This window comes from Saccopteryx bilineata, chromosome 9 (genome assembly GCF_036850765.1).
Source record: "Saccopteryx bilineata isolate mSacBil1 chromosome 9, mSacBil1_pri_phased_curated, whole genome shotgun sequence".
Lineage (NCBI taxonomy): Eukaryota > Metazoa > Chordata > Mammalia > Chiroptera > Emballonuridae > Saccopteryx > Saccopteryx bilineata.
Genome location: NC_089498.1, coordinates 47,869,315 through 47,892,896, shown reverse-complemented (window position 1 = coordinate 47,892,896; position 23,582 = coordinate 47,869,315). Strand labels below are relative to the sequence as shown.

General features: G+C 49.7%; 1 protein-coding gene and 1 non-coding gene across 2 annotated transcripts; one reads left to right on the top strand and one right to left on the bottom strand.

The window, feature by feature from the left end:
- Nucleotides 1-316: 316 nt before the first annotated feature.
- Nucleotides 317-23,484, bottom strand: BCKDHA (branched chain keto acid dehydrogenase E1 subunit alpha). The gene is made up of 9 exons (XM_066242079.1): nt 23,326-23,484; nt 13,883-14,065; nt 13,692-13,778; nt 7,097-7,205; nt 4,503-4,664; nt 2,305-2,511; nt 1,930-2,071; nt 1,614-1,785; nt 317-898 (listed from the first exon to the last, which is right to left on the bottom strand). The coding sequence occupies exons 1-9, from the start codon at nt 23,431-23,433 to the stop codon at nt 728-730; spliced, it is 1,341 nt and encodes a 446-aa protein (XP_066098176.1). The 5' UTR covers nt 23,434-23,484; the 3' UTR covers nt 317-727.
- LOC136313770 (U6 spliceosomal RNA) lies at nt 7,819-7,922 on the top strand. Its single transcript, XR_010727212.1, has one exon. It is a non-coding gene; the product is annotated as a U6 spliceosomal RNA (small nuclear RNA).
- Nucleotides 23,485-23,582: the final 98 nt, after the last annotated feature.

Here is a 23,582-nt window from a genome sequence, read left to right as displayed (position 1 = left end):
GACAAAACTCAGCCACCCACACCCTGCACACCCTGACGTTTACACGAGACACCTCCCACCCTTACTGGACAGGGCCTCCTAGTCACCTGCTGGACACCAGGTTTGCCTCATTCCACGGGAGAGCAGAAGTCCATCTCTGGAACACCCCCACCTCCATCCAGCCTGCTGAAGTGGCGCTCTAGCTTGTGAAAATTTCCAAGAGAAGTAGACATCGCCAAGGCCTTGGCCTTACTCATCTTACTAAAGGGGCGGGGTCCCAAACCAGTCATGCAGGACTCTCCTCCCACCTCTAAGACTCCAGGAAACAGACCAATGGTGGCCAAGAGCCAAATGTACAGTTTATTCACTGCTTGCTGACCACCTCTCCCTTTGAATAAGTTCCACAAGCTAACCTGCCCTATGCCTCCCCCCCAGCCCAGAGGGGCTTTCAGTCCTGGAGGCACCTTCGCCTAACCCCTGGCAGAAGGCACTGTAACCACAGTCGAAGTGGGGGCTAGCAGGGCCCCCCACAATGTAACAGTCTAGAGGAGCAGGGATGGTAAGCAGAAGCCCCACCCTTACCATCTCAGCACTGCCCTGGCCCCTGAGTATCTTGGAGGGAGCCGGCTGGGGAAGAAGGCAGCGTCCTCCAGCTCTTCCCACCCTTCCGTCTGGAACTGCCTCTTGGAATACCTGAGATGAGTGGGGTGGGGTGGGGTGCAGTGGGGCAGGGTGGGATGACCAGGCCTCACTTCTCAAAGTGGTCCAGGGGATAGTGCTCGCCGTAGGTCTGAAGGTGACGGGCCAGGGACTCCTGCTGCTTACGGAGCTGGGCAGGCATCTCTTGATAGACGTCTGAGAAGAGCAGGTTGGGATTGGGCTTCAGCTTCCGTTCGGCCTGCTCGAAGGCCTCCATCACCTGGGTGACACAGGATGGTGGGCAGGTAGCCAGCCTCCCGCCCTGGGCCCTGCCTCCTACCTGTGGGACCTCAGTGAGGTGTTAACCCACTTAAGCCTTTGTGTTCCCATTGAACAATGGAGCTGATCATCACTGTGGTGAAAGCTAACATCCCCCGCCCCCAATCCTAGCATCGCCATCCTCTGCACGACCGGGCACTGGACTAAGCGTAGGGAGTGTTTTCAGAGTCAGCACCCCTAAGATCAGGCAACTTAGGGATGAGGAAACCAAGGATAGAGAAGGGACTTCCCCATAACAATGAAGTTAGGGGCAGAGCAGGATGCACTGTGCTGCCTGGTGCCAGGGTATACCCCTACCACTCGCCTGCACTGCCTTGGGCTGCTGATGACCAGGGCTGGGGAAGACAATCGACTGGGGTGGGCAGGACACTTACAGTGCGTACGGAGTAAGTCACCTAACCTTCTGAAGAGGGTACTTCAGGATCCCTCTTCAAAACTGAGAGAGCAGAGGGCCAACATTATGCCAAGGACACAGAGCTAGAACAAGGCTGAGGTGCATGTGCCCGGGCAGCCTGGCTCCACAGGCCACACTGGGGTGTTCCCTACTTTCCCAGACGTCCCCCAAATCCCAGCCTCCATCCGACCAGGGTTCCCCATGATGTACCACCTCAGGGCACACCCCTGGGCATCGGTCTGCAACAGAAGGAGGTCCTCACCTTCTTGCGTGACTGCTTCCTCCAGGCCTTCTCCTGCTCATCATCCCACCAGCCACGGCTCTGCATGTAGTGCCTCAGCCGGGAGATAGGGTGGTCCTGCTTGTCCCAGTAATTGACCTCATCCACTGAGCGGTAGGCCGAGCTGTCATCACTGGTGCTGTGGTGCCCAATCCTGCCCAGGGAAGGGGTGTGGACATGAAATAAAGGCAACATGGGGTGCTGGGGTCAGGATTTGGGGACCCCACTGATGGATGTGTGAGAAGATCACAACGATGGTGGCTGTCAAGGATGGTGGGAGATCGGGGGAAGCAGGCACCTATAGGTCATGGCCTCAATGAGGAAAGGCTGGTTCTCTGCCACAGCTCGCCGCCGGGCCTCCTTGGTGGCATTATACACGGCGAACACGTCATTGCCATCCACGCGGATTGACATGATGCCGTACCCAGGGCCTCGAGCCGCTGTGAGGACAGAGAGAGGCAGCTTGGATCCCATTGCTCAGATGAGGACAATGAGCAGGGAATGGGGGAGGGGAGGGGGGGAATGGAGGAGGGGAGGAAGGGGGGAGGGGAGCAGACACAGCAGCACTCCATTCACTGTCTCCTGCGACCTCCCGTGCCAGACACGCCACCGCTGGGAGAGGACTGGAGGGCAGGGGCTGCATGAGGGCGGAGAGGTGGCGACAGGCCCGTACCAATGCCATCCCCACGGTACTGCTCGGAGGTGGGTGTGGAGATGGCATATCCGTTGTTCCGGCAGAAGAAGATGATGGGACACTCAAGGGTGGCAGCAAAGTTGAAGCCGGCGTGCGCATCCCCCTCGCTGGCTGCCCCCTCACCGAAGTAACAGATGACGATCCTGTTGGCGTTGGCCCTCTTGGCCGCGTAGGCTGCCCCCACCGCTGCAGGCAGTGAGAGGGTGGTGAGCAGGAGCGGAGCCCCACACCTGCTCATCTCTCTCCCTCTCACCCCCCCCACACACACACCATCACTCCAACCCAGGATTCAGACTGGCTGTCACCAGGCTCTGAGGGGAAATAAAACACCTGATATCCCAACTGTCCCCCAGAATCCACCCCACTCATCTTCTCCCCTCAGCTGACAGCCACTCCATCCTCCCAGCTCCTCAAAAACGTCACTGCCTCTGACTCTAACTCTGTCACCCCCACACTTATTCCACCTTCAAAATAGAGCCAGAATCTGACCCCTTCTCCCCATCTCCTTCACCTGACTGGGCCGACGTAGGTGTCTCCCCTTACTTTCGGGGCAGCCAGAGGACCTGACCCCCACGTCAGCACCAGGCGGGCTATGGGTTTTGTCGGTCTCTTGTTTACTGCACCTAGAATGATGCCCACATAGCAGACTCTATACCAGTGGTCCCCAACCTTTTTTGGGCCACAGACTCGTTTAATGTCAGAAAATATTTTCACGGACCGGCCTCTAGGGTGGGATGGATAAATGTATCATGTGACCGAGACAAGCGTCAAGAGTGAGTCTTAGACGGATGTAACAGAGGGAATCTGGTCATTTTTTTTTTTTTTCTGAAGTTGGAAACGGGGAGGCAGTCAGATAGACTCCCGCATGCACACGACCGGGATTCACCCGGCATGCCCAGCAGGGGGCGATACTCTGCCCATCTTGGGGCGTCGCTCTGCCACAATCAGAGCCACTCTAGTGCCTGAGGCAGAGGCCACAGAGCCATCCTCAGCGCCCGGGCAAACTTTGCTCCAATGGAGCTTTGGCTGCGAGAGGGGAAGAGAGAGACAGAGAGAAAGGATAGGGGGAGGGGCGGAGAAGCAGATGGGCACCTCTCCTGTGTGCCCTGGCCGGGAATCAAACCCAGGACTCCCGCATGCCAGGCCGATGCTCTACCACTGAGCCAACCGGCCAGGGCTGGTCATTTTTAAAAAATAAAACATCGTACAGACTTAAATATAAATAAAACGGAAATAATGTAAGTTATTTATTCTTTCTCTGCGGACCGGTACCGGTCCGCGGCCCAGGGGTTGGGGACCACTGCTCTATACATTTGCGACTGAGTGAATTAATGGTCACCCAAAAGGAAGGTGAGGGCCAGGGCCCTGCCTTATGGAATTCCTACCTACTTTAAAAATGCCTCTACCTAGAAGGATGCCCTGTCCACCTCCCACCCCAGACATGAACTGCTCTCTCCTTGTTTCCAAAAAGACTTGTGAGCAAACATACATGAGACCTCCTGATGTGCCAGGCACTCTGCTAACGTGGTAGACATGTGGCAACCCATGTATCTGGGTTACCCTGAGCAGAGAGACCCAAAGCCCACACTGACCCTCGACCAAGGCAGGTTCCAGAGGGCAGGGAGGGCAGTCTGCTTCCATGGTCTCCACACTGTGTGGGCATGGTCCAGCCCTGGTGGGTCTCATTCCTAAGCAGTAGCCTTTAATAGAAGCCACACCAACTGCACTAAGCACTGTGGACTTCCAGAGTAAGCTTTATGGGAGCTGGACTTCAAGAACTGAGGCAGAACATGGCTGGGGTCAAGAACCCAGGCTCTGGAGGCACGCAGACCATGATTTGAAGCCCTGCTTTTCTCACTACCTGCCAGGTGACCATTAGCAAAGAACCTGTCATACGCTCAGTCACGCACAGTTGGCTATGTTTGTGCATGGACAAATGAGGTGGGCACAAGTTTTGGAAACCAAGAGTGTGGTGCTGCTGGCTCAAGTTTGCCAGACAGGTAAGGATGCCACCAAAGCCCTCCTCCCAATGGTCCCAAACAAGAGGGTTCCAGACCAGTACTCTGACTCCAATTATGTCACCGAAAAGAAAGCCCCCTGGGATGGAGAAGGGCTGGGGCCTACGGAGGGGTACGGCACTGGCCTGTGTGTTCCAGGCCCGGGTGACACATTCTCACCCTGAGGAATCTGCGTAGCCAGCGGCGAGGAGATGGTGACGAAGTGACGCTCTTTGCAGCCATAGTGAACGGGCATCTGGCGCCCCTTGCCCTGGTCATTCACATTGCCATAGCACTGGGCCATGAACTGTTCCAGGGGGTAATCCCGATACATCAGCACACCTGCGTGGGGAGGAGGGCACAGTAAGTGGGGAGGGAGGGTCCAGGCAGGCAGACTAACCCCATACGGGCCCCAGGGTAAGGCCCATCCTGCCCGGCTTCCATTTCTGTCTGTACAGTAAGGAAGCTAATGAGAGCAGGAGAGGCATATCCAGATGCTCAGGGGACTAGGAGTTGCGGGGACCAGGTAGGCAGACCAGAAAGCACAGGCCTATCTCAAGGGAGAGGCCGCTGCTCAGACCAACTGATTGCTACCCGGGGAAGGTTAATTGTCCAGTTTTTTCAAAAGAAGAAGACATCTAGCTTATATATTTTTAATGAGAAACTATCTCATTTTTAAGTGTTTCAATTTAATTCAGTTACTTTTTAAGGTCATTATATGAACCAAATAAAAGTACGAGTCAGGCCTGACCTGTGGTGGCGCAATGGGATAGGGCATCAACCTGGAATGCTGAGGTTGCCGGTTCGAAACCTTGGGCTTGCCTGGTCAAGGCACATATGGGAGTTGGTGCCTCCTGCTCCTCCTCTCTCTCTCTCTCTCTCTCTCTCTCTATCTATCTCCTCTCTAAAAATGGAATAGTCTTTTTAAAAGTACGAGTCACCAGCTTACAACGTCTGGACTAGAGAGAAAACATTCAAACCTGTTTATAGCAGTAAGACCCTTTCTTTAATTAAATCTCGGCCCTGGTTGACTGGCTCAGTGGTAGAGCGTCGGCTCAGTGCATGGATGCCCTGGGTTTGATTCTCAGTCAGGGCACAGAAGAGAAGCAGCTATCTGCTTCTCCTTCCCTCCTTCTCTCTCTCTTCCACTCCTGCAGCCATGGCTCGATTGGTTTGAGCCCATCAGCCGCAGGCACTGAGGAGGGCTCTGTGGAACCTCTGTCTCAAGATCTAAAAATAGCTCAGCTGTAAGCATGGCCCCAGATGGGCAGAGAATCAGCACCCAGACAAGGGTTGCCAGGTGGATCCGGTCAAGGTGCATGCAGGAGTCTGTCTCTCTTGAGAATACATAAATAAGTAAAATCTTTGGAGGATACCCACCTACCATCAAGAGAAGCCCACAACCAGACTCTGACAGGTAACTGTGAAGCCTGCCTCATCTGGTTGGGAGGTTTCCCTGAGGCAACATAATTGGGCACTGTTTTTCGGAGTACTGTGTTTTCCCCACTCCGCAAAGAGGAGACTGAGTCAAGGATGGACACAGGGCCTACCTAACCTTACCTAGCACGAGTGCCTTGAGCACCACACATATGCAGGGCCTTATGCTGACATGTGGTGCTTGAGGGTACCTACTGCAGGGGTAGCCAGGACCCAAACAGCCCTTCGTGGAGTGCCCAGCTGCCACTGGGATTCCAGGACCTGCACTTGGCCCTGCCTGCAGCCCACACTAGAGAGAATCCTTCAGCAAAAACAGACAGGAAGCACTTAGCAAACCTGAGCGGCCTGGAGAATCTTCCTTGCTAATGATGCTGAACCACAGACTATCAGAGGTCATCTGTCCTCCTACAGCATATGGGGTGGGGAGTAAACCGGAACACCATACTGGTCCACAGAGGGCTCTGCACAGCCAGCCTGGCCAGGCCCTGTGTCCTTCCTGAACAGCTGTCCCAGGGCCAGAGGCCCAAGTCACAACATCACCTGCAACACTTGAGTCTTTACCCCATGTCAGGCCCTGTACTAACAGCTTTGTGTCATCAGTCCCATGAACCCCTTCAACAACCATGCTGAGAGGGTTCACCATCTGCCTCCTCAGCAGCCCCACAGCGAGGCTCCCCTGCCAGGCCTCCATACTAACAACCCGTTTGAAACCAACCTCAGCTCCCTCGCTAACTCCACCCTAATCATTCTTTAATGCACATTGATTTTCCTCAGTCCTAGTTCTTGAGCCTTCCTTCCTTGCACTCCATCACTTAGAAATGAGTCAGCTCCCTGGCTGGGATCTGCCAGGCCCTCCCACCCACTTCTCCTCCACGAAGCCTGCGGTGCCTGGAGAGCAGCCAGCAGAGCCTGCGCTGTGTGGACGGGGACCCACGGTATGTGCCACACCTGCAGCAAGACTGGCCCAGCGCAGGGGTTACAATACCAGCATCATCTTGATTTTGGAGATGAGAAAACTGAGGTTCAGAGAAGGGAAGAGACCTGCCCCAAATATGACAACTGGTAGCCATGGACTGGGTAGAGGCACAGGCTCTTATCCACAACAGTACTCAGCCTCCACAGAGGGAAGCCAACCCCCTCCAAACTTCTACGTGGTTTGGCTCTTTCTTGCTTGGAAAATTCCTTCTCCAGCTCCTTGACCTCCCTGGCATCATATCGCTCCTCAAAGAGCACATGGGGCACTGTGGGCCTCGCCTTCACATCAGGCGGGACTGGGTCTGACTTGCCTCGATGGGGACCACAGAGCCCAGCCTCTGGCATGTGCTCCACAGACGTACCTGCCTCCCGGTACTGGCCAAACACCAGATCTGTGTTGTCCAGGGCTGCTGCACTCCCCACGTGCGTCCCCTCTTCACCATAGTTGGTCATGTAGAAAGAGATCCGGCCCTGGGGATAGAGGGGACCCACTCAGTTATGCTGGGCAACCACAGAGAACCATCCAAATCCTGACCAACTTCTGATGACTCCATTGATCAACAGATATTTCCTGAAGGCTGCTCTGGGCCAGGTTGCTCTGGGCCTGGCCACACTGATGTTACTGCCTTCACTGAGGAACTGCCAGACTGGTTAGAGACAGAGTGAGGCGGCTATGTGACAGGAGCCATAGCAGGTACCCGCCCCACCATGGAGGGGCACCCCCATGCCTGAGCTGAGAGAAGGTGGGGGTGGGTGGAGGTTTCCAGGCAGAGAGAACAATAAAGGCCCTACGGCCGGGACATGAAGTGGGAGGGGTGAAAAGGACAAAGTGGGAGAGAGAGGCAGAACCCAGGTAGTGCAGAGAATAAGACATCTGGACTTTATCCAGACAACGTGGTAATCTGCCCACGGTTTTCTTTAGGGAGTGATATTTAAGAAATTTCTCGCAGGCAGCTGTGGGGAAATGAATAAAGGAAACAGGACTGAGTGTAGCAAGCCACAGAAGAGGGGTGGTGGCCTGGCCTGGTAGTGTCAAGAGGCAGGGAGAAGCGTGGAGAGTTTACACTCTTAAGAAGCAATCAGTGTGCTAGCTTTGGCAGCCCATAAACTAAAACTAGAATGATACAAAGATTAACATGGTCCCCATACAAAGATGACATACAAATTCATAAAGCTTTCCATATTTTTTACTTACAATAGCCAAGATGTGGAAACAACCCAAGTACCCATCAATAGACCAATGGATAAAGGAAATGTGGTACATATATGCAATGGAACAGTACTCAACCACAAAAAAGAATGCAATCTTACCACCTGTGACCACAGAGATAGACCTAAATGGATCCTAAGTGAAATAAGTCAGTCAGAGAAAGACAAATACCATATGATTTCGCTGGTATGTGGAATCTAAAGAACAAAACAGAAACAGACTCACAGAGGACAGACTGAGGATTGCCAGAAGGGAGGGTGCTTAAGGAGCTGAGTGAAAAAGGGGAAGGGATTAAAAAGTACAAATCAGTAGTTATAAAATAGTCCCAGGGACGTGAAGTACAGCATAAAAAATAGTCAATAACACTGTAATACCTATGTATTATGGGGGGGATCACCTTATAAATTATATAATTGTCTAACGCCTGATTTGTGGTGGTGCAGTGGATAAAGCGTGAACCTGGAATGCTGAGGTCGCTGGTTCAAAATCTTGGGCTTGCCTGGTTAAAGCACATATGGGAGCTGATGCTTCCTGCTCCCCCACCCCTTCTCTCTCCCTCTCTCCTCTGTAAAATGAATAAAATCTTGTAAAAAATAAAATGAAATAATTGTCTAACCATTATGCTGTACACCTGAAACCAGAAACTAATACAAAATATTGAATATCAACTATAATTGAAAAATAAAATTTCTTAAAATTATATTTTAAAAGAAAGGAAGAAAGAAAAAGAAAGAAAAAAAGAGCGAGCCAGCAGTCAGTGGTACTAGGAAGCGGCAGACTCTCCCAGCTGGCTATATTAATGCCCAAGCTCAGAGCCTGGAAAAGCTAAATATTAGGTTCCCAGCCTCTCTCACAGCCAGAGGTGGACATAGGACACAGCTCTAGCCAGCGACTTACGTGGAAGTCTACTTTGGCTTTCTTGATTAAAAAAAAATACCGCCTGGCCAGGCGGTGGCGCAGTGGATAGAGCGTAGGACTGGGATGCGGAGGACCCAGGTTTGAGACCCCGAGGTCACCAGTTTGAGCATGGGCTCATCTAGTTTGAGCAAGGTCGCTGGCTCGAGCAAGGGGTTACTCGGTCTGCTGAAGACCCACGGTCAAGGCACATATGAGAAAGCAATCAATGAACTAAGGTGTCATAATGAAAAACTGATGATTGATGCTTCTCATCTCTTTGTTCCTGCCTGTCTGTCCCTATCTCTTTAAAAAAAAAAAAATACTGCTGTAGCCCTGGCCAGGTAGCTCAGTTGGTTGGAGCATTGTCCCAACATGACAAGGTTATGGTTCTATCCCTGGTCAGGGCACCTACCACAGTCAACCAATGACTGCAGTATGAATGAGTGAAGTGACAAACCGACGTTTCTGTCCTTCTCCCTTCCAATCTTTCTTTGAAAAATCAATTAAAAACATTTAAAAAGACTACTACTGCAGATGCAAGCCCTTCCCCCAGCCTTTCTTCCTGTCTTGCACACAGGCTTGAAGCCTGGGCCTGTAGCAACCATCTTTATTATATGTGGCTTAAGTGTCTGTTTGTCACTGATAGCTTATTGGTTGCTTGCGTAACTGTACTAGCCAATGGGGTGAAGTTGCCATGGCATTCAAATAGTCCCGCCTTCTGGCATGCCACCTCACAAATTGAGGTTAAAGATTGGAGCAATTATTATGCTGTTAAGAAATCTTAACACCGGAAGGGGTCTTTGCAATGGTACAAGACTAGAGGTTCTCCAATTGAAAAATAATGTCATAATAGCTAAGTCTTTGGCTCCTCTAAAGGTGAAATACATGTCATTCCAAGAATTGATTTGGCTCCATCTCAAACAGGGTTGCCGTTTCAATTGAGACGTAGACGATTTCCTGTAAAACTTGCTTTTGCTATGACCATCAGTAAGTCTCAGGGCCAAACGCTTAAGCGTGTTGGCATTTTACCTGAGCCTGCATTTGGACGCGGTCAACTTTATGTTGCCTGTTCAAGAGTTCGTGAAAGAACGGACGTAAAATTAAAAATAATTGATGGTCCTCTGCAAGGCGAGCTTAAAAATGATGGAAAGATCTACACAAGAAATGTTGTGTACAAAGAGATCTTTGACATGTGAATTAACATTTTATTATTTAAATCACCTTTATTTATTGAGCTAGCAGTGGCTCTTAAGAAATGTACTGCCAGTGGTTTCCTTCATTGCACTCTACTTTAAGCAATTAAGCAAGTAGAAGGGGGAAACCCCGTGGGGCAGTAAGCAAAGGGGCGTCCTCGCCGCCTGCCCTGGGTAATTCAGTTTGAATTAGCAGACACCTTTGCACAAATCATTTTAATTACAATTTATAATATCTAGAACAGCGGTCATTTCGTATGACCGCCGGGCTTTCTAGTCTTTAAATATGAGGCAAACATATGATAAAAGCCAACTTACCCACATGGGTGCTGCTGAGCAGCAGCATGGACTTCTAACTAAATACCTAGGGACAGGGTGAATGAGAAAAGAGACAGAGAACGGAAAGGAGGAGACAGAAATGAAATGCAGCTCTCCAGTTTGGGCGAATGGGTGGACACTGGCCCCCTTCACTGAGAACTGGCCTAAGGGAGGAAAAGGAGCAGGTCTGGGAGGGAGATGCATAGGCCAAGTTTGGACAGGCTGAATCTGGTATGGGATATCAGGGAAAGCAGCCAGGTAGAACTGGGGCTAAGAGCTGAGTGTGACTGGAGACTTGGGGAGCCCTTGGCATAGATACAAATGAGCTGTCCAGGACTACATGTAAAGTGAAACAGACAGCAAGGACCGACACCTGCAAGATGCCCTCTGCACAGTCCTCACGTGTTCTGCAGGCCTGGCTTTCTGTCACAGGGGGAGGAAGTAGATGAATAATGCTTTCTTCTATGTGGGGAGCCAATTAAAAGTTAAGTGACCTCCCAGAGCCAAGTGAGTGGGTGGATAGCTGGGTGCTCCGTGCCTGGCAGGGCTGTGAGACTGGTGAGGGGAGGAGCTTAAGAGGGATCCCTGAGGCAACAACCTGGGTCACTGGAAGAGGTCACTGGTTGCCACACAGTATCCTACCCCCTTCCTCTTTGTTAACAGAGATCTCATTCCACCACAGGCAAAACTGCCCAGACTAAAACAATACATTTCTCATTCTCCCTTGCAGCTAGCAGTGACCAATGAATTGTGAAATATTATTGTGACTAACTGGAAAGTTCTATAAAGGCGGCTATGGAGATACCTGGAAGGTGCCGTGTTTGACCTTCCACCTTCCTTCTACTTCCCGCCTGGAATGAGATGTGATGGAGGGAGCCCCAGCAGCCATTAGTTACTAAGGAGCCCTCAAGGCTAGAAGCCAGCACTGGGTATCCAATGACACTGTGGTGCCACCATACCAGTAACAGTCCACCTGTTTCCAGGTTACCTTTATGCAAAAGAAAAAATTATTAATCTGTTGAAGCTACTGCTTTTATATTTTTGTTAGGATTGTTTTTTGAGAGGGGGATGGAGGGAGTGGCCTGTTATTTGCTGGTGAAAGTAATCCTAGTTAAGAGGATGAACCTTGATGGATGAGTTGATCTCCCTGAGGGCTTCCTGTGTCAGGCAATGAGCAAGCGGTCCTACGTGCTGGTTCTTAAAGAATTCCTACCCCAATCCCAAAAGGTAGGTTCTCTTGTTAACGCCACTGTTTTAATATACAGAACAAACTGAAACAAGCACAACAAAAATCATCTGCCCAAAGTCCTAGTTGTGACTGGACACACAGCCATGGGATTCCAAAGCCCGTTTGTACAGCCAATGAAGGGGCAGGAAGGAGCCCAGGCATGAGTGAGGGTGGGAAAATGGTCTGGCTTAAAACTGAGGCTGTGAAGAGAGGGTGAGCTTCCAAGGCCACAGCGGAATGGAAACTAGCATGAACAGGAAGGGCCAGATGTGATCCTGCACAAGTGGGAGTTGAAGGAAGTTTCTGGGAAGGATGGAGACACTACTCAAACTTGAAGAGATGATAGGATAAGGAGTGTTCCTGTGATCGGAGAGTCTCGGAGTAGGCAGCCTGCTTGATCTGTCCTCTAGGCCAGTGGGCCTAACACTTTAGAGCAGGGGTCGGGAACCTTTTTGGCTGAGAGAGCCATGAATGCCACATATTTTAAAATGTAATTCCATGAGAGCCATACAATGACCCGTGTACGTTATGCATTATCCAATAAAAATTTGGTGTTGTCCCGGAGGACAGCTGTGATTGGCTCCAGCCACCCGCAACCATGAACATGAGCGGTAGGAAATGAATGGATTGTAATACATGAGAATGTTTTATATTTTTAACGTTATTTTTTTTATTAAAGATTTGTCTGCGAGCCAGATGCAGCCATCAAAAGAGCCACATCTGGCTCGCAAGCCATAGGTTCCCGACCCGCTTTAGATCACACCAGTCACCTGGGGGTTTAATGCAAATATAAATTCAAGCCCACCCCCAACCCTAACCCAGCAGGGGTGGTGATGGCTGAGGACCTGCCTGTCCAACAGTCTCCCTCCTTTTCTAACGGGAACCTGGGCACCCCTGCTCTCAATCTACTCCTCTGTTCCCTTGGTTCCTGGGGATGGGCATATGGTCCCAGCCTGGCCTGTCACAGGAGTTGGTTCAGGGAAGGGGTTGTGACCAAAGCCTGGCCAATGAGCATTAGCCTTGGGCCTTCTGCTGAAACATTAGGGATCAGACACTCCACCAACCACTAAGAAGAAGGTTTAATAATAGCCTGATTAGGTGGTAGCACAGTGGAGAGAACATTGGTCTGGGGCGCTGAGGACCCAGGTATGAACCCCGAGGTCACTGGCTTGAAGCCCAAGGTTAATGGCTTGAGCAAGGGGTCACTTGGCTGGAGCCCCCCAGTCAAGGCACATAAGAGAAAGCAATCAATGAACTAAAGTGACACAATGAAGAACTGATGCTTCTCATCTCTCTTCCTGACCACCCCCCCCAAATAAATAAATAAATAAATAATTGCAAGGCTGGTAGAGTCATGACAAATACTAGCTAATATTTATTATGGGCTGACTAAATACCAAGTTCACTATTCTTAAGGCCAACACATATGCCACCATCAATCTTCATGGCAATCCCATGTAGACCAGAAAACTAAAGCGCTGAGAACTTAAGCAGCTTTTCTAGGGCTGCAAAGCCAGAAAGTGGCAGGTAAGGACTTCAATCATACCCGGAATCCTTTCTCTGCCACCTCTCTATGAGCCTGGAGCTTCCAGAGACCACTGCTGCTTGAGAATGAAGGAAGCCAAGGCAAAGGAGAGGATAAAAGATACTCAGAGAAACAGGACTGGTGATATCTTTCAAGACCTCAGACTCAGCTGTGCCTGAAACAGGGCCCTCTGGACTGCAGTTACTTGAGTCAATAAATTCCCTCTTTGGCTGGGTCTCTGTCCACTGAGGATCACAGCATGGTTCACATGGGCATTCCAGGAAGCACCCAGAGTCACCCATTTCTCAGGACTGTGAGCTCCCAAGAAGAAGGGCCTCACGTCTCCTGCCTACCCTCTCCCTGCATAGCTAAGCCCCGGTCCAGTGCACAGCAGGTGTCTTGATCTGCTGCATCCTTCTGCCCCTGGGCAAACCTTCCCACATTCTGCCTTCAGAGCCCTGGAGAACTCCAAGGCCAAGGATCGCCATTCCACTCTCTCCTCTTTGGGAGTCGTCTTTGGGCCCACACACAGACGGGGGAGCCTCAGGTGATTCCCAGCTCCCCTTCCCAGCCTGTCCCCACGCACCTGCCGCTGGGACTCATACAGGATGCGGTCCATGGTGTTGAGCAGCGTCATGCTCTTGTAGAACTTGAGCACCTTCTCCTGCGGCAACTGCAGATGGAGGCAGAGCAAGATGTGGGGCCCCTGGGACCAGAGAGGACATGGGCAAGGGGCCTAGGCATGGAAGGCAGGGAGTGGGGAAGGCAGCCTCTCACGTGGGGATCCTCGCTGGCGTTGATGATCTGGCCCTGCCGATCCATGACGCGGTAGATGGGGATCCCAGAGATGACATTGGGCTGGATGAATTCCAGCTTGTCTATGAACTCCGCCGAGGCGCCTGGGAACTGGGGCTTGTCGTCCAGGGATGAGAAGGGCTGCTGCTGCTGCCTCTGGGGGTGCTGAAAGAGGAGGGGGGATACCTGAGTCAGGAGCAGCACTGGATCAACCCCATGAGTACAAGCAGTATGGCCTAGTAATTCAGCCGCTGTGGCCCAGGTGGACAAGACATCTGTCCCTGCTGCCAACATGAAAGACAGCTGCTGAACAAGGACTGATGAAGGTAAGTCCTATTCTCCTAGGGGAAGCCTTGGGGCTCCACACAGCAGAGTGGAAAGAGAGTCAGACTTCTCTGAGGAACTGTCATGACAGCTGAGGCCTAAAGGATGGTATCTAGGAATCAGGGAAAGAGCATTCAATGCCAGGGGAACAGAACATGCAAAAGGCAAAATGTGAGGACTGCCGTGTCCCCTGTGGAAACTGGAAGGAGCTCAGAGTGGCTAAAGGAATTCTGTGGGGAACATCATATCTGCTTGGATCAGAGGAAGCTTGGCTGGGAAAGCCCATGAGAAGCCTACATGCAAGACAGAATGTGAACCAATTCAATTTCTCAGCTCTTGAGCTAACCTTGAACTGTCTCAGTATTGCAACAGCTCCTTGATTATGCACTTGCTGCGTGCTAGGCTGAGCTCTGCATGCACAATCTTACTACTGCCCTTCAGTAGATAAGCAAACTATGGTTCAGGGAGGTAAAATAACGTGCACCCAGCCACAGAGCTAAAAATACCTAGCTTCAAACCTGGGCAGGACTGACATTCAGACCCCAAAACCCATGCTCCTAACCCAGCTGCCATCGCTGGCCTGGTTTCCACACCTCTACATCTGTACTTCCCACTGATCACCTGATTTCTTTAGCTCCTAATGGTGGCTTCACTTCCAACAGGAGCTAAAGAATGACTGAGTTGGCCATGAGCTGGACCTCATACACGGGTGCTCAAGTGTGTTCCTCCTCCCTCTCTCCTTTAATTGCAGTGAAGAAGCCATCCAAGGTTCCAGGCGAGAGCATGGACATGTGTGTGTTTATCTGTGATTACGGTGGTGAGGAAATAAAGGAAATTACACTCCTAACTGCAGGGCAAGCCCAAGCCTGACATCTCTGCAGACTTCCCCTCTGCTCGCGAGGGAAGCAGCTGAAGTCTGAAGACCAAATTCTGCAGACTTTGCTTCCCTTCTGAGCACTCATACAGCCAGACCTTTGTGTCTACCTAGAGGATCCTTTTGTGCCGTGTCTGTCTCCCACACACATCACAAGCCCAGAGGGCAGGGATCATGTCCAGGTCAGTTACAGAGTGGGCGTTCAACAGGCAATACTGAACAAATGATGAATGAGTGGGGTACATTCACTGGCTTTGGAGTCCACTGACCTGGGTTCCAATTCCTTTTTTTTTTCTAGGTTCCAATTTCTTAACTCACTGTGTGGCCCTTTACTATACACCATGTCTCTTTGAATTTCTCCTCTCTAAAAAAGCTGCAGAGGCCCTGGCTGGTTAGCTCAATCGGTTAGCATCATCCTGAGATACCACCACGGTTGTGGGTCCAATCCCTGGTCAGGGTACATGTAGAAAGCAACCAATGAATGCACAACTAAGTGGAACAATAAGTAAATGCTTCCTTTTCTCTCCCTTTCTCTCTATGTCTAAAATCAATCAATTAAAGAAAATGTATTTAAAAAGCGACAGAGACGGGCCAGATAGGTCAGTTGGTTAGAACATCATCCTGAAGCACAGAGGTTGCTGATTCAATCACCCATTGGGGCACATACAGGAACAAACCCATGTTCCTGTCTCGTTCTCTTTCTCTCTCACTCTCTCTCTCTCCCCCTTCCTCTCTCTGTAAAAATAAATAAATAAATAAAAACTTTTTTAGCCTGACCAGGCGGTGGCGCAGTGGATAGAGACTGGGATGCGGAGGACCCAGGTTCGAGACCTCGAGGTCGCCAGCTTGAGCGCAGGCTCATCTGGTTTGAGCAAGGCTCACCAGCTTGGACCCAAGGTCACTGGCTCAAGCAAGGGGTCACTCTCTCTGCTATAGCCCCCGGGTCAAGGCACATATGAGAAAGCAATTAATGAACAACTAAGGTGCTACAGTGAAGAATTGATGCTTCTCATCTCTTTCCCTTTTTTTTTTTTTTAATTTTTTTTTATTCATTTTTAGAGAGGAGAGAGAGAGAGAGAGAGAGACAGAGAGGGAGAGAAAAGAGAGAGAGACAGACAGAGAGAAGGGGGAGGAGCTGGAAGCATCAACTCCCATATGTGCCTTGACCAGGCAAGCCCAGGGTTTTGAACCGGCGACCTCAGCATTTTCAGGTCGACGCTTTATCCACTGCGCCACCACAGGTCAGTCTCTTTCCCTTCTTGTCTGTCTGTCCCTGTCTCTGTCTCTGTCTCTGTCTCTGTCTCTCTCTCTCTCACACACACACACACACACACACACACACACAAAGAAAAAACCAAAATTTGGAAGGTTAAGAAATGGGAAAAAGGAAAATGACTGACACCTCAGGAGGAAGATAAGGCAAGGAGTTGGGGAGGACTGGCTGTACCTCAAACTGGGCTGTGATGCCGGACCATGGCACCAGCAGACACACTCCAGAGAAGGGCTGAGGCCCAAGGGAGACAGATGGAATGGGGCTGCAATCCAGGGAGGGGCTCTAAGAGGGCAGTGCAGAGGCCGGCAAGGGTCAATACAATAGGATCTTAGGGCTCAGAACAAACCAGGGTGTCAGGACAGGACTCCGTTGCCTCTGGAGGCGGGAGAGCTACTGTCAGACACCATGGTGCACCCCACACATTTGAGTTGAGCCTTGGCTGTGCCCCTTCTCTGCTGGGCTACCCAAGGGTTACTGTGCTGATTCAGTGAGCTCCGTAAAGGGCTCCACGGTGCCTGGTGCTGAGGAAATGCTCACTATGGGAGTGGGTAGTTAAATGCCCACAGAGGAAGGATGCGATTCCACCCGCTTTTTCTTCTGTTTTTGGCGATGGGGTGAGTTTGTCCTGGTGGCCAGTGACTTACAATTGCAGAAGCCACACTGATTTACACAAAGTCCTCTCCCAGGATGTGTGTCCACATCACATAGGAAACAAGGAAACCTTTCCTAGATGGTCTGGTCTGCCCAGAAGATCAATACTAGGGTGACCCCCTTCATAGAGCCACTCCCTATGGCCCCACGGTTGAGGGCATGGACTTGTGCAAACCACTGTCCCTGGATGTGTAACTAAAGCTCTGTGCACCTTGGTTTCCTCATGTGTAAACAGAGGACAGTATGAGTACTTACCTCACGGGCGGCCATGAGGATTAATGAGTCCATGTGTGTGGAGTACTCAGCCTACTGCCTGGCACATAATGAACACTCAATATACATGAGAGCTGACTAGTGTATTTGACAACTGTTGTCAAACAGGTAGATAATAAATGCTTTCTCCAAGTCAGGCCTGAACTGAGGATGGAGATGATGGGAAGGGATGGACAGCAAACATTGAACAAACAAGTTACAAGAGCGGTGAGCTTCGAGGAGGCAGGACAGCTTCGTGGTTAACACAGGGCACAATAGGATGAGAGACACTAGAGCTCAACTGTCTGTGTTTGAATCCTAACTTTGTCCCTTCCTAACTATGTCATTTCAGGCAAGAGACAGTCGCCGTGAACCTGCGTCCCCTTGTGGAAAAAGTAAGAATTGCTACTCCACAGGCATGATAGGTGGGTGTAAGGCCCAGCCATAGCTCAGAGGGGACCTTTCACCACCACTGTGAGATGCAGCATGAAGAAAAGCATCCTAGAGAAGGGGAGTGCAGCTGAAGCCTGCCTGACAAGCAGGGGTGAGCCAGACAAAGGCTGGGGTACGAACCATTCAAACCCTGGGAACGACAAAGGCTCTGAGACAAGAGAACAGAGTCTGGCACGCCGGAGACCAGTACGGCTGCAGCACAGTAATAACAGCTAACCGTGAGCTGGGTGCACACAACACACTTTCTTTTTGCCAATGTGCTCACTGAACCCATAGAGCAGCCAGTGTGGCAGGCACTATCATCATACCACAGTAAAACAGAGGCGGCCTCAAGGCTCAGAAGGGCTAAGTGACTAGTCCAAGGCCACAGAGATCATGAGTGATGATGTCAGCATACAAAGCGAGGCACCCTGATCACTACTGCCTGGGCAGGCTGGAGAGAAAAGTAGGGTTCAGCCACATGGAAGGCACTGCAGGTGAGCCAGTTAACCAAGTCCTCTGTCCATAGGACATTAAGGCTACTCAGAGCCACTACCTCCTGGAGTCTTAGGCAGTCTGTCCTCAAACAGCCCAAAGTGCTGAATCAAGAGTTTGCTTCCAGTTCGGAAGTGTCGCTCTTGCCGGATAGTTCAGTTGGTTAGACTGAGCATCATCCCAGAGCACAGATGTTGCTGGTTTGACCCCTGGTCGGGGCACATACAGGAACAGATGCTCCTGTCTGTCTCTCTCTGTCTCTCTCTAAAATAAAGAAAATAAACTTAAAAAAAAAACACGTCAGTGGCCTCAGCGCCTGGGAGAGCTGGTTGGGAGGCCAGGAAAGTGTGATTAACCAGGCTTTCTTCGGCCTTGGACCTGGACACTAGGGGCTTGAACAGCACTATGCTCTCCCAGGCACTGGAGATGTGGAGCTCCAGGCCAGACTTTCCCAGCATCAGTCATGGCCACCCCAGATCCATGGTCCCTGGAGAAAAACAGCAGCCATTTCCTGAGCCCTTGCTGAGCACACTGTGTATATGGTAAGTGCTTCATAATAAGGACCATTTCCTTTCATCCTCACATTTCTCTGAAAGGCACCACTGTGGCCTGTTTTACAGACGGAGACTGGTGTTGAGGTCAGGAAAGCTTCTCTAGCAAGTGGCCTGTCAGCTGACATGTGAAGGATCATATCCCTACAAAGGTCTCCAGGTAGGAGGGGCTCATGAAAGGAGGGAAATGGCCGGTGGGGCTGAAGCAGGGAGAAAGTGTGAGGCCAGCTCTATCACCCAGCTTCCCACCAGCCACCCTGGGCAGAGCTGGTGATACAAGCCAAGACTGGACTACGCAGGATGTTGCAAGGCCTGAACCAAAGCCCTAATGTTCTCCTCCTGGCAGCCTAGTACTCTGAAAAGAAACTGGGCTTTGGAGTCCAGAGTTCCCAGTTCAGATCTCACGTCCCTGAGCCTCAGTTTCCTCACCTGTAATGAGAGAAAACTACCAGTAGGTACCTTGCAGTGTGGCTATATTAAATATAATAATGGGTATAAGTGGGCACTGTAAATTATAAAGGGTTTCATCGTATGAGAAAAGAGGCCGGGTTCCTTAAGACAAACAAAGAGGGCCTGACCAGGCAGTGGCACAGTGGATAGAGCATCGGACTGGGACACGGAGGACCCAGGTTCAAGACCCCGAGGTCACCAGCTTGAGCGCAGGCTCATCTGGTTTGAGCAAAAGCTCATCAGCTTCAACCCAAGGTCGCTGGCTCGAGCAAGGGGTTACTTGGTCTGCTGAAGGCCCGTGGTCAAGGCACATATGAGGAAGCAATCAATGAACAACTAAGGTGTTGCAACGCGCAACAAAAAACTAATGATTGATGCTTCTCATCTCTCCGTCCCTGTCTATCCCTCTCTCTGACTCTCTTTGTCTCTGTAAAAAAACAAACAAAAAAACAAAAACAAAAAAACAAAGAGGAAGAGGGACACATATGGTGAGGAGATCAGTAATCACCATCTCCATTCATCCCACAACACACACTGGCACCAACTACTTAGAGACAATGCACAGGACACCAGAACCCTTGGATAAGCTGCCTGGACAGCTGGTCAGAGAAATAACATTACTGCTAATTTACACAGACCAAGTTCTAGCTCCCTGATTTCCAACAGGGCAGGGAATCTAATCACCCATTTGCTTAGCCCAGAGAAGTGAAGTGACTTGAACAAGGTTCCACTTGCTTCTTGGGGTGGTGGCTAAGAAACCACCAACTCAGGACACCTTAACAATCAAAATTCCTTCCTTCTCCTCACCCTCAGCACTAACACATCTGCCAGCAACTGGAGGGGGAGAAAGGGAGGCAGAATCAGGCAAACACCTCCAAGGTGAAAGGAAGGGCAAGCAGGCAGAGAAAAGTAAGGTAGCCCCCGCAGTCCTTCCAACCCAGCCTGCCCCAACAGCACAACCTTCCCCCAAGATACTATATCCTGGCTACACCTTGATCAGCTAACACTCTACCATCCAATATGGCAGCTAGCAGCCACCTGTGGCTACTTAAATTTAAATTCATTAAAATTAAATACAGGCCTGACCAGGCGGTGGCGCAGTGGATAGAGCGTAGGACTGGGATGCAGAAAGCCAAGGTTCAAGACCCCAAGGTCACCAGGTTGAGCGCGGGCTCATCTGGTTTGAGCAAAGCTCACCAGCTTGGACTCAAGGTCGCTGGCTTGAGCAAGGGGTTACTCAGTCTGCTGAAGGCCCACGGTCAAGGCACATATGAGAAAACAATCAATGAACTAAGGTATCGCAACGAAAAACTGGTATGATTGATGCTTCTCATCTCTCTCTGTTCCTGCCTGTCTGTCCCTATCTATCCCTCTCTCTTGACTCTCTGTCTCTGTAAAAAAAAAAAAAAAAAAAAAAAATTAAATACAGATGCTCCTTGACTTACAACAGGGTTAAGTACCAATAAACCCATCAAAAGTTGAAAATAGCATAAATTGAAAATGTTTTTAAAACAGCAAACCTACCGAACATCATAGCTTAGCCTAGCCTATCTTAATTGTACTCAGAACATTTACATTAGCCTTTAGCTGGGCTATTATCTTGAGTTTCAGCTCAAGAGTAATTGCCTTCTTTTTCCTCTTAGCAGGAGACACAGATGAGCCTTTTGTGGACATAACGGGATGTGAAAACAAAAAACACAGTATCAAAAAAAAACACTGGTAACACAGTACACTGTGGTTGTTAGCCCTCATAATCATGTGGCTGATTGGGAACTGCAGCCCACTGCCTCTGCCCAGCAAAACCAGAGTATTAACCACGTATTGCTAATCTGAGATAAGATCAAAATTCAAAATAAGGTTTCTAAAGAATGTGTATAACTTTTGCACCACTGTAAAATTGAAAAATTGTTCATTCAAACCATCATAAGCTGGAAAACATCTTTAAAGTGGAAACTTCAGTTCCTCAGTGGCACTGTCAACACTGCGAGTGTTCAGTAGCCATGTGTGGTTGGTGGCTTCTGTACTGGACAGCCCAGACAAAGGACCCTTTCATCGTCGCAATAAGTTCTATAGAACAGCCTGGCCTAAAATATTCTTCCACAAAAAAAAAAAAAGTATCATTTTTAATTTTAGAAAGAACAACTGGGAGAAATAAAAGTAGGGAAGAAAAACCAGGACTCCAAATATACGTAAATTTTAAAATATACATACATAAAAATTAGGACTCTGGAAGACCTCCTTTTTTCCCCAAAAAAATGAAGGAGAGAAATCAGCAGGGAAAGGCATCAGGGAGACTGAGCCTGGAAGAAACTGATTTAATAAGTCACAGATTAAAAAAAAATAAAAAATTAAAAAAGTCACAAATGACCTTTCCCTACTCCGGAGCCTTAGTTCTGCCCACTTCCCTCCCACTGGCCCAGCCAATAGGCTCCTGAGACTAAGATTGAGGATCTGATTGTTTAAAAAAAAAAAAAAAAAAAAAGGCACAGACACTAAACCAAAGGCAGCAGACTGCCCTACCCCATTCTGCTCCAGCATCTCCTTCCTTCCTAAGACCCCTCCCCTCATTCCTGGTCCTTCTTCACCCTCCTCCCGTTTCTCCTCCCACCTAGAGCTTCTTTCCCCAGTTTACAGCTTCCCTTCCTTCTGCATTGGAGGGTCAGAGGACAGAGTTCCCTCCAGGCACTAGTGGGATTCAGAGGGTTCGCACCAGTTCGGCAGAACCAATACCTAATTTTTTGTTGAGTTCAGCAAGCCAGTTGTTAAAATGCCACTTGTAATCAAGGTTCTCTCTAAGGTGGGCACCTAGGGCAGCTGCCTAATGTGGAAATCACAAATTTACATTCCTTACTCTTTTTTAACGTTCATGTGCGCAACAGCGTATTCTAAGTGCCCAAAGTAATAATGTTCATTCCATCCACAGGTGAAAAAATTGCAAATGAGGATGACAATCAAGAAGCAATACAAAAATATCTTAAATAACAGTTTTGTTTTTGTCAGATATTATTTAATATTTTTTCATAAATATTTTAACATAACTTTATAACAATCTAGTTTTGTGTACCCCTTTTATTTTAAGAATTTAAAGTATTAAATGCATACAGTAATAAACTATCTTCCGGTATATCTTTTTTAATACTTAAAACAGTCATCAGGGCAGAGAACTGGTTGTTAAATTATTTGAATCCCACCACTGCCTCCAGGACCCTCAACGTTCAGGGCCTCTCAAAGTCACCTTTCTTCTCCCTCGTTTCCCTCTACCCTCACTTTTAAAAGCAGCCAACATTCCTATTACCCTATCATATGCCAGGTCCAGTGCTTAGTATTCCACATATTTAATTTTCACAACGACTCTATGAGGTGGCACTGTTCACATTTAATAGAGGGAAGATTAGGTTCTGAGGGCAGCAGATCCTTGCCCAAAGGCTACACAGCTAAAAAGTGGCAGATTTAGGGATATAAACCAATGCGATCTAGGCTCAGAACCTTCTAGACAACTACTCTCTTATCTGAGACTTTAGTTCATAACTCTACTGCAGCCCACAGGGGCTTCCAGTAAGATTTCTGTTTCTAAGAAATGTGACCAAGTGGCCTCTCTTCCTTCTCTTCCCTAATTCAACAAATATCTACTGACGCAGAATCAAACGACTTTTTTATGCAATTCATTTAAAAATCTGAATTGTAATAAAGGACCATAGTACAGAGCACTATAAAAAGCCCATGATCTCTCTTTTATCCTCTTTCAAGGGGAAAGGTCTTCACTAAGAAGAAAGTCCTTCCCCTATTCAGTTTCACTCCCCAACCCCTAAAGCAAAGGTCTCAGTTTCTTTCCAGGTCCCTCTAAGCGGCCACCCCTCCCCAGGGGACTGGTGGCAAATAATGAGGAACCCCCTTCTTCTCTCCAAGTTGTCTCCGTCTCTCGGGGCCAGAAAGGAGCTGCCTCACTTTTCCCCTCCTAAGGACGTGGAAGTTCTTACTCTGAGTGTCCTCTCCAAGTGTTCTCCCAACCCTTGTTCCTTCTGTGACAGCCCTTCCTTCACTCTCTCTGCAGGAACCACACTCTGAAGACAGCCTTGACATTCCTATTCCCCGAGGAAAAATCCCTGGTGCGCCAGGTACTCACAGATATAGCCAGCCCCCGAGCCTCAAGCCGCCGCAGGAGCAGGAGACCAGCCTGCCCCCAGCCTCGACTTCGTCCCCAGACCCGCGCTGCACAAGCCGCCAACGCCATCTTGACTAACCCACTGACTAACCACCCCTCTCCTCGGTGAGATTGGGGGCTGCCCCTTGATGAGCCTGACTCAAATGTCAGCACCACTCAGCAAAGACAGCACCTGGTACTAGTCCTGCGGCCTCTGGGACACATTTATGAGTGGATAA

Excerpts from the sequence above, each read along its gene's own strand:
- BCKDHA (XM_066242079.1), bottom strand. The coding sequence starts at position 23,433 with ATGGCGTTGGCGGCTTGTGCAGCGCGGGTCTGGGGACGAAGTCGAGGC. Across the intron at positions 1,786-1,929 it reads ATTGAGGCCATGACCTATAG|GATTGGGCACCACAGCACCA; the intron begins GTGCCTGCTTCC and ends TTCCCTGGGCAG. Across the intron at positions 899-1,613 it reads GGAAGCAGTCACGCAAGAAG|GTGATGGAGGCCTTCGAGCA; the intron begins GTGAGGACCTCC and ends TGTGTCACCCAG.